General features: G+C 39.0%; 1 protein-coding gene across 1 annotated transcript; it reads left to right on the top strand.

Moving 5' to 3' along the window:
- The first annotated feature begins 2337 nt into the window (after window positions 1-2337).
- Window positions 2338-10762, top strand: napbb (N-ethylmaleimide-sensitive factor attachment protein, beta b). The gene is made up of 11 exons (XM_085372123.1): window positions 2338-2541; window positions 3981-4060; window positions 4301-4417; window positions 5654-5700; window positions 6072-6149; window positions 6276-6331; window positions 7979-8063; window positions 8161-8265; window positions 8346-8414; window positions 8493-8543; window positions 10517-10762. The coding sequence occupies exons 1-11, from the start codon at window positions 2441-2443 to the stop codon at window positions 10616-10618; spliced, it is 891 nt and encodes a 296-aa protein (XP_085228249.1). The 5' UTR covers window positions 2338-2440; the 3' UTR covers window positions 10619-10762.
- Window positions 10763-11166: the final 404 nt, after the last annotated feature.

Raw genomic sequence — 11166 nt, 5'->3', positions numbered from 1 at the left:
AGGCTGGCATAATCGAGTCCCCTTGGCTAAGACAAAGGTCAACAGAGGATCGTTTATCCCTCAGCTGTAAATATTTTGAATAATTTTTTTTAATGATGTTATATCCTTGTATTATTACAGACTGATGTTTAACTCTGATGCCCTTTATCAGTGTTTGTGTTACTTGTTTCTATTTAGAGCGGTGTCACTGATGACTTTTCTCTCCGCTGCTTTGTGACAAACAATAAAGTTGTTTCTATTCTCTTGTGCTTTAAGGACACCACCCATGTCCTTAAAGTCCTTCCATATCATCGTTATGTTGCAAACGGTGCAGAATTGTAAACAACAGAGCTGCATCGCACTCTGCTGGACAAACTATGCAATGACACCATAATCTTTCAGGAATAAAAAGGGACTGCTTTTTCATCATACCCGGAACAAAACACTTTGCAGATGATATGCTGTATGTCTGTGGTATGTCAGCATTTTTCTGGCTCTAGAAATAGAAATTCCCTTACATCAGATTAAAGCTTAAAGTGTTATTCTGTAATATAAAATATAAAGACAATATCTTTATATTTTATATTAGTTAAATTAGTTAAATAAGTGTACCCTGCCTCTCGCCCTATGACAGCTGGGATAGGCTCCAGCGCCCCCCGCGACCCTGAAAAGGATAAGCGGAAGCGAATGGATGGATGGATGGATGTTAATATGTTAACATATTAACAATTTAACTAATAATATATCTAATATACAAATTTTATACTTAATGAGAGTCAGACATATCCAGATAATATAGGGACAGCAAACAGTGCTTACCACACTGACTTCTGCTCTTGTAAGCCATTGAAATATGAGGGCACCAGCTGTTTTCCCACTCTTGCTTGACATACAAGTTGCTGCTGTATGCAGACTTTGATCCATATATATAGCCTACAACACTGTGCTTAAGCCTTGATAGAGCCTCGTTTCTTTATATTTTGCTAAGGAAACAGGAAATAGGGTCAGCAATTTATGAAAATGTACAAATATCCTTGAAAATAGAGTACATAAGGCAAAGGAGTTTGCAGAGTTCCAACAAAGTTGAAAGTCTGTATTTGGTTTGACCACCTTTATTCTTCATCAGATCTCTTAGGGAAGCTTTCTGGTCATTTCTTTAAGTAGTCTGCAGGAATATTTCCCCAGGCTTCTTTGGATGATCTCTGTCAAAATGATCCCACGCTGCTTCAGTAATGTTAAGGTCCAGTATGTGTTTTTCTATCCAGATATTTTACTGCATTGGTAGTGTGTTTGGAATTTCATGCTGAAAACTGAAGCCCCGGCCAATCAAAGGCTGGTGTACTTTTCTCTGTTCATAATTCCTTCAATTTTCACAAGATCCCCAACACCACTGGCTGAAATGAACCATGACAAACCATGACAGAGCCTCCACCGTCATTTGCAGTTGGCTGTAGACACTCACTGTTGTTACATAATTGGTTACAATTAATATTTAAGTAATTACGTATTGTATAATGTAAATGACAAGCATTATCATTTGTAACCTACTGTTTGACCAGCTCTGAATGAGAGCCTTGTTGTACGACTTGGAAGGATTGAATACAGAAAAAGGACGATCACAATAGTGTCTTTCTCACACTTTTTAGAAATCTTAACAGTTTATAAATGTTAGAGCAGCTGAGCTAGGGGGCTATGTACGGTCACATGTTACGACAGTTTGTTTTTAAGCCCTTATTGAGAATTTACATTCACCAGGAGAATAGAGTCAAAGTCTAATTGTACCCAATGGCATTGTTTTGCTGAACCCATAAAATGAATTAGATTTTCCAAATGCACGTTTCCCTCTACAGTTTAATTTAGTTTAAAAAAAGGACATAACTGCACACGCACAGTATAATGTAAGCAATTTGAAGTTTTGTCGAAATAACAACAGCAACAAAAAGTTGTTTGAGCTTCATTTAGCAAAATGAATAATTAGGAAAGTCAAAATGTTTATAGTATAATTAGTCAGTTGCACTGCTTTCGCGCCCTCTGCTGTACAGAAACACAAAGGACACTAATTGTTGTGTTTCTAAATTCAGACAAAAATATTTTATTTATTATTTAACTTTTTTTTTTTTTTAATTAAATGCTGCAGAAAAAACGAATTAAGAAAAAATAAGCCGAATATTCAACATTTATTTTGTAATTTGGCACAAGATATTACGTAACACGGACATAAGAAAATTTGCTCATATCTGGCTGGGAGTTGTAGTTCTTTTTTGCCTCGGCTCTTGCTGAGTTTGGGGCGTAAAGCACTCCAACTCCCGTGATGCCACGGCACTCACCTAAGCCACTAGCTGTGCACGCCTACGCTAAATAAACCCGTCGACTGTAATCCTTACTGTACACACTTGAATCCTCTGCGGGTGTTCTCTGCTTAACTGTTAGCTTTTTTTCCTCCCCCAACTACAGACAAGAAATGGACAACTCTGGGAAAGAGAAGGAAGCTATTCAGCTTATGGCCGACGCTGACAAAAAAGTCAAGTCGTCTGGTTCTTTTTTGGGAGGGATGTTTGGAGGGTAAGACAGCACTGCACCAAAGAACAACAGCTAGCAAGCGTTTAGTGTCAGCGGCAAAGTTGGCACGGAGCCTGTTTCCATTCACACTTGCTTTCACTTAGCTAGCTGAGGTGTCCGTATGTGAACAGGCTAAATGTTATAGAAGTTTAGCTGATTGTTAACGTAGAGGAAGATGACATGCAGCGCAATCGTACCTGCGAGGCAGTTAGCTAACTTAGCTGTTTTTAGGTTTGTAAACAAGCCAGCAGATCACGACCTCCTGCTAGACTTAGCGCTGGCCTTGAGGCTACGCAGCAGACTGTTTTAGCAAGCTTAAAATATCTAATTTATTTACTATAGCTGTAAGTCTTTCCTTTGTTTAATACTGCCTGTTATGTCAGCTTACACATACAGTGTGCTGGTAAGTTCATTAATGTCATTGAACTGTTTATTTCTATTAAATCAGTTTAATGGCAAGTCCTGGATCATGTCTCTTAATTAAATACCCCCCAAAATAAAAAGGACTTAAAAAAATAGAAAACAACGTAATCAGAGTTAAATCACCAGCAGCAGCACATCATCTAATCCTGATGTAATCCGCAGAGGAGTGAATTTATTGCATTAACTACAGTTAATGGTTGCCTTCAGCTGTGACCAACACCCTCGTTAATCCCCATAACTATAGCAATGGCAGATGCTGTCATTAGATTCATGCTATACATAAACTATGGAGGACGCTTGGAGGAGGGGTGAAGTGTATTTTGATTAGGAAGCTCCTAACTCACACCCTCTGGTTTATCTGACCAGTTCTAACCAAATAAACGTTTCTCTTTTATATCTGTACCTGTATTCATGCGTCTTGCTTTCCCAATGGTCGTCATTACAGAAGCTCTATCCAAATCTTTTGCCACTGTCAGTGACCCCAGAAGAGATCAGCATTACCTTATTTAAATCTTGCAAACGTGTGTATATTCTATCCGGTAATGAATAAAAAATATTGTTTGTTTAGACTCTTAATGCAAAAAACCTTCGGCGATAGCCCCGTGTGACTCAGTGGTTTTTTTTTTTCTCTAAACCTCTGCACAGATGAGCCCCAGATGTTACTACGCTGCAGTTCTTATCCAGGATAACCATTGCCAGGCTTCATATTGCTAATTCTGTTGCCGGCCAGGCAATGATGTAATCCTCTGCCATGATTGAATGGCCAGAGTATGATTACGACTACAGGGAGCTCCCAGGGGTCTGCTGGCTGTCAAAAGGAATTGAGCTCTATAGTGCCTGTGTAGAAGGTTTATTTAGGACAAGCCAAACATTGCATCTTAGTGGAAAATCTAACAATAGTGTGTCTTTACATATAGCTCAGCATGATCGTCCTTTTCATAAACAAAATGCAATGAACATTTGCACTAAATTCAAAACTGTGTTCTTGTTTTTCTCCTCATATGAATATATTTTTTTAGGGGACATCACAAAGTGGAAGAGGCATGTGAGATGTACTGCAGAGCAGCCAACATGTTCAAGATGGCCAAGAACTGGAGCGGTGCGATGAACTGATTATTGCTTATGACATCCACACCTTAAAATTTTCCACTCACTTTTGCTGCTCTCTTGAACAAGTTTTTATTTTATTTATTTTTTTGGCGCTGTAACTGCAAACTTTGTGAAAGTGCCACACTTAAGTTGGGTTCAAGTTATGCGCATAATTAAGAGTGTCAGCTAAATCCAAAGTGTGCAGTATGTGTGTGTGTGTGTAACAGTTTGGCATCTCCCTCGTCTCCAGGTGCTGGAAATGCATTTTGCAAGGCCGCACGTCTCCATATGCAGCTGCAGAACAAACACGACTGTGCCACCAGTTTCATCGATGCTGGAAATGCTTACAAGAAGTCTGACCCTAATGGTAAGACCAGGCTGCTAATCATATGTAATACTCTTTATATTCCAACTGTATAAATGAATGAAGTGTTGATTGTGGAGCCCAGAAAGCAGATTCTGTTAATCTGGATGCAGCGTTTTCAGTAATCACTCATCCCAATGGCTTTTTTAGTGGGTGATGAACTATTTCTCTCACTGAAAATGCTGCATTCACATGAGCAAAATCATCTTTTTCTTGAATGGATTATTGATCATGCATTAGACTGAGCTTTAGGCTACAAGGTTTCTATGGAAGCTTCGTTCCACAAAGAAATAAATAATTTCAGGTTACGTATCACAAACGTTTGAGTTATAAGTCAAATTTTTGAGAAAATAACTTAAATATTTAAGTTGGCGCTGTCATTAAGGAAGCTCTGAAGGTGCTACGTGAAAGCCACATGAATTACAAATGAATTTTTGTGTTGCTAGCTGAATCGCCTGGCATTGTTTTCTGCACAACTGCAATATGTTCATGTTTAATGTACACTGGTAGCTCAATGATGCTATCACTGTCCAATTTTGCGTGTGCATGTGTCTGTACCATCTGCCATCTGTTTCCAGGTAACAAGGAAAAGGTGTCATTCACTGAGCTTCTTGATTGGCAGAGCTAACTTGAAATTTAATCTTACTAACTCAAAGGTTTGAGAAAATAGCCTGCAATTTCTTCTGTCAGTAGTGGAAACAAAAGCTTCCATAGGTTTCACTGTCAGCCTGCTGTGACTTTGATGTTGGCATGTTAAGCAGCTTGTTCGCAGTGTTGTGTAAGGTTGTTTCTTTGAGCTGCATGGTATTTACCTGTGACTGATGTCACTCTCTTTGTTGATGTGGGGTACTGTCGTCAAATTCATACCATAGCTGCATCTCCTAAAAACCCCGGACAAGTTTGAATCCCGGTGACCTTGAGCTCGAGGTCAAGTTCAGAGATCAAGTTTTCTGAAAATCTTGTGAATGTGATAACCCGAGAACAAGGTTACATAGGATTTTAAAACTGATACCACAGGTGTGTTTACCAGTATTTTTATATTTTACCTTTATAAGTAAGAGGTAAGAAATCTCTTTTATGAAAAGCGTGTTAGATAATTGTATGACTCACACCATTTCACCCCGCTGAAAGAACATCCCGTGTATACCGATGTGAAACACGATGCTGTGCAAGAGAAAGTGTGAGAAAACTTACATGATGTCTAACTGTTCCCTCCTCTTCCCTTAATGCTGCTAAAAGAGGCAATCAAGTGTTTAAATGCTGCCATCGATATATACACAGACATGGTAAGATTTTTATAGTGTCTGATTGTGACTTTTATTTTTTCCAAGACTGTACTAGAAGTCCCATCACCTGGATAACCGAAGGCCCTCATACACATCTGTGCTGTAGCAGGCTACCTCTGCCAGTATCATCATATCCACTGCCCATGTTGTGTTTATTGAATGTTGTTCTCCAATTTGCCCTTTTCTTGTTGTTTTTCTTCATGTTCCTTTAAAGAGGGTGATTTTTAAATGTCTTGTAGATGGAGCCCCACAGGCTGCTACTTAACCTCCCCTCTCAGCACTCAGAGTGGAACCTTTCATTGACTTGAGAGGCATCTGTCTGGATAGATCCAGTGTGTAATGATTTTTTCCCCCCTTTCTTTGTCCTTCAGGGAAGATTTACCATCGCAGCCAAACACCACATCAGTATTGCAGAGATCTACGAGTCTGAACTAGTTGATATTGAAAAGGTAATGGTGTCATGTAATCAGATTATACTACCAACTACTGTTAAAACTAATTATGGTGCAAATTTTCTTCAAGGGACATTGAAAATATAAATATAAGGGCTTTTTGTTGCTTTGTCTTCTGTAAAGGCGATTGCACATTATGAACAAGCAGCAGACTACTACAAAGGAGAAGAATCGAACAGGTACTGTCCCCTTTATTAGTATAAAATATTGGATTTTGTCAGTCGTTTTTTCTTTTTGTTTTTTGTTTTTTCAGCTCTGAATTCAGAAATTAAAGCAAAAAGTAATTTCAGGTTTCAGATATATGTGTGCACCCTCATCGAAGCTGTAAAGGTCTACAATAGTCGGCCACAACATTAAACCACCAGCCCAATATTAAATAAGTAACCTCACAACTTCAGCACAGCTCTAACCCATCAGGGCATGGACACAGGCTTCTGGAGATGTTCTCTAGTGTCTGGTGCTGGGATGCTGACAGGTTGAGAGTTAAATCCTTCTTGGATTGATGTCCAGCTGGATTGAGAACTAGCTGAGTTTAGAACAGGGATTTCAAACTCATCTTACATCGTATGTACATTAACTGCACATTTAATCCTTGAAATATCTTAATGCAAGAAAAAGAAGTGCAATCTCTCTAATATGTCCCAGTTCTTCTTCACAATAAGGAAGTGTGTCTGTAGTAATTGAAAGAAATCAGTCAGCATGACTCTTTGAGCTTCAATTGTGAGAAATTAATGTATAAAATAATAGAAAAAGCTATATTTTATTTATTTGTGTTTTTCATTTCTTTCAACTTATAAAAAAAGGTAACGTTTTGTCTTTTAATTGCTTATCTGTTACTTTATTACTGTAGTATGAATGGGTATGGGGGAGGTCTTTATTATTAGGAAACACTGTAAAATTTATGAAAGTACAGATAAAAGTTTAAAATCTATGCCCTCCTTCACATTTTCCAAAGATGTCCAGTTTTTGAGTCTTTGCCAGACCAATTCTGGCTCGTGGGCTTCACGTGTCACACCGCTGGTTTAGAAGATGGGTCGGTTGTTTTATCGTGAGCCACTAAAGGGATGTTGGTTGCTGCAGAAGGTATTGCAGCATCGACTCTATATAAGAAAATGGACATAGCTGTGAGACTTCGACCATCGGTTATGGGTTTGTTACATTTTTGCCGCTGCTATGTTAGTTTTATGGACAAAAAGGGTGGTGTGCTAAGTTACCAGCTAGTCCCAGCAAGCTTTGTTAGCAAGCTCCATTTAAACATTGTGCAGGTGCAACACACAGACAGATATCTTCTGATAAGTGCAAAGCAACATACTAATAAAATAGAGAACTAGAGGAACTGCAGTTTTTTCTTCCCCTTTAGCTGACATTACCAGCTGGTGCAGTAAGATTGTTAAGATACTTGTTTTTTGCATGAACATTCAAGCAAAACAAGATCAAGTGTTATTCACCTCCATCGGTCTGTGATTGTAATGTTGTGGCTGACTGGCGTTAAGCATTGATCACTCACATAGCTGTTTACTGAAGTCTTTGTTCAATAGTCCAATCCATTACACAAGTAGAAAGAGGATAGCCATTAAAGCAGGAACAGTATTAGTTTAAAAATATCAGCAGCTGTTAAATAATCTCTAACCAATAACAAATCTTATCCAGGTGGGCTGAACTGCACAAAACTGTGGCATTGGACGCACTCGTTATTAATAAATCAGCATTCGAAACTAATTTAGCATAGCGCTTTTTGAAAACTGTGCAACACTGGTTTCAAACAGCCCTCATGGTTATACAGGTTGCATTAGATTCACTGTGTGCTGTTTACACACTGTCCTTAGTTCCGCCAACAAGTGTCTGCTGAAAGTGGGAGCTTACTGCGCTCAGTTGGAGCAGTACCAGAAGGCTATCGAGATCTACGAGCAGGTGTGTCTACAGTGCTCTGCTTTGTATTTGTGCATGAGGCTCCTAACTCAGTTTTGACATTTCTGATAAATGTTGAATGATATGGATTTATATCCAGGTTGGAGCCAACACGATGGACAACCCGCTGCTGAAATACAGCGCCAAGGAGTATTTCTTCAAAGCCGCTCTTTGTCATTTCATCGTTGACGAGCTCAACGCTAAGGTGAGTTTACGCCTTCGTGAGTGACTCTCAGGATCTGGGATGATGAATTCTGGAAGAATTTTAACTTTGCCTCTCCGTAGATCGCTGTTGAGAAGTATGAGGAGATGTTCCCGGCTTTTTCCGACTCCAGAGAATGCAAGTTGTTGAAGGTAGCTGGATAGCGGCTTACTTTCTTCCCTTAATCTATTCAGTTTCTATGAGTGACCTACATCTCTTTGTTTTAACAGAAACTCCTTGAGGCTCACGAGGAGCAGAACAGCGATGCTTTCACAGAGGCAGTAAGTCTTGTATACACTGAAAACTCTCTTCTTCTTCTTTTTTAATAAGGCGTTTGGAGAGTGTAGGCGTCCGCTTGTGACTGTTTCAACTTGTAGTTTAGTTAGATTTTCATTCAAGGAAGCTGAAGGCTGGAACTCGGCAATTCTCCATGGACTTTGTATGTGAATGTGTTGCAAAGTGTAGTGTATAGTGCAGCCCGGTAATCATAACAGCTAAACTCATAAAAGACAGTTTAAAATTAACTCAGAGTCACAGAGCGAAAAGCGTCCTCGTGCCAGAAGTTTGAATAAACCAAGTGTAAACCTTTGGGGCTGAAAAATTAAGCCAATCCTGAAATAGATACTTGAGGTTGGTTCCAAAAATGAGTCGGTCCCCACGGACTCCCATATTAAAACGCATGACTGTACTGGAGGAATAACCATAATTACAGCCTGGTATAAAAATTGTTTTGGTCCCTGGGTTAATTTTACCGCTTTTTACAACTGTATAGAGGAATCTTTTTTAACCTTCCCTGTAAATTAATATTAAGGCTTAATTATAAGGGCTTCAGGCTTCAACTCACTGAGCTGACTTTTCAACCATGCAGCTGTCTGACCAATGTACAGTTTGTTGTGCAGTTTATGTAAGTGATATCCTAGTAGTTAGTTACTAAGCACTACTTAGCATGTAGCTGTGTTTGTGTAGCACATCCATACATTCTGTGGTTATAGTTTGCTAACTTCTTCCTGTTTAAAGGGAGTTTTTCCTTCCCGCTGTCGCCAAGTGCTTGCTCAAGTGGGGTCATTTGGTTGTTGGGGGTTTCTCGGTTTTATTGTAGGGTCTTTACTAGAGATGGCACGAAACCACTTTTTAATGTCCGATACCGATAAATTTGGATATCTGCCGATACAGATATGAATCTGATATAGTGTATTTTAGAATCAATAAAACTGGTTTTTTTTATATATTTTGCTGCATTTTGTATAAGTTCATACTCAAGTTTTAAAAAATAAAACACTAAAGCTATTCTATTATACCTTAATGCAAAAAATACACTGCACCCAAAATATTTCATAGTTCAGCAATACTGATCAGTCTAATAAACTTAAACCTGCACCATCCTCTCTAGTCTGGTATTTTAAAGAGTACTTGGCGGAAATATTAAACAACCTAACTAATGGGATTGCCAACAAAAAAATATGGGGAACCACCCCCCACCCTCCGCCTCATGATGCTTAATCGATGTAATCAACTTTAATTTGATATATGTGTAAAACAAATGCACAGAAATCAATTATTTTTCTACAATAATTAAAAAGATTCAACATTTTTCTTCAACAGAATTTTCCCTGTTAATGCCCTACCTGCCCCCCTGGCAAAACTTTGCTAGACCCGCCCCTGCACAGTTACCAGCCGTCAGCTACGTAGAAAAGGATCCTGGTGTAGAAAGTAATATTAAATACATTCTAACAACAGCTTATCAAGCTTAAACGTGCTGCTGTTGTTTATCCGCTGGTTTCCTTTTTCTGGAGCAAAGTGGGCGATAAACAAACAAGAGAGACGGACTCGCGACAGAAAAGCCGATCGCCTGATCATTGATCAGTTTCATGATTGAAGTAGCAACAGGAGAGGGAGGGGGGGGGAGAAGAAGAGGCAGTCGCTCCATATATCGGTTGTTAAGCTTAACGTGGGAATGCTTTAAAACATTTAGAGATGAACTTACACACTTGCTTTACTTCTCTGGGATAGTTTGTAGTTGTACAAATATGGTCAGGCAAGGCTTCAAAACAGGCATCCACAAACCAATAGGTAGGCACCATGGTTATTTTTGGAGTACAGCCTTTTACATAAAGGACCATCTAAAAAGGATCTTGTTTGTGAAAATGCACCACTTTTGATAGAGTGCTGGTGATGCAAAGCAGGTCATTCTAGTTGGAATCCTAATTTGAAGCAGGAAACACTTATTGTGTGTGCCCTTGTCTGCCTGATGCAGGTAAAGGAGTTTGACTCAATCTCACGTCTGGACCAGTGGCACACAACCCTCCTGCTGCGCATCAAAAAGACCATCCAGGGCGATGAAGGGGATCTGAAATGAAAGACACCTCGGGGTAGAAACGCAGCACGGAGGGAAAGTTTATCACGCATGCTTTCAAACACACAAACCAACACACACCCTTACACTCCCCTCACTGTGTATATAGGAGTGTCCACTGATGATTTTTCAATATTTCACTGCTCACTTGCTGTTCTTTCAGAGCACTGTCTTTGTTTCAGCGTGTCTGAATCTGGTCAGAATGTAAATCCTCTCGCCCTCACCTCTGTCTAGAGGATTGCTGCATACATTTTTCTCTTGAAATCTGTCCTGGGGGATTTCAGAGCAGTGTATTCTGTTTTGAAGTTAGTACTGATAAGAAATATTGCATGTTTTGTACAGTTATTGTTTACTAGTCAGATGCAGCTTCTTTCTTTCTTTTTTAAATCTAGTTTATTGTATATTTAAACAGATTATGTAATGTTTCTCATGCTTTGTATGAATCTAAAGAATGTACCATTATCTTAGCTTGTGTTGTTGAGATGGAAACAGAAAGATCTTAAAGCAAAATTCATTTATTACATCCACAAACTCTTATTTAGCTTCCATTT

The sequence above is a fragment of the Diplotaxodon limnothrissa genome, linkage group LG15, assembly GCF_057381915.1.
Source record: "Diplotaxodon limnothrissa isolate DT_005_m linkage group LG15, D_limnothrissa_male_GT1.1, whole genome shotgun sequence".
Classification (NCBI taxonomy): domain Eukaryota; kingdom Metazoa; phylum Chordata; class Actinopteri; order Cichliformes; family Cichlidae; genus Diplotaxodon; species Diplotaxodon limnothrissa.
This window is presented reverse-complemented; position numbering and strand designations above follow the sequence as displayed.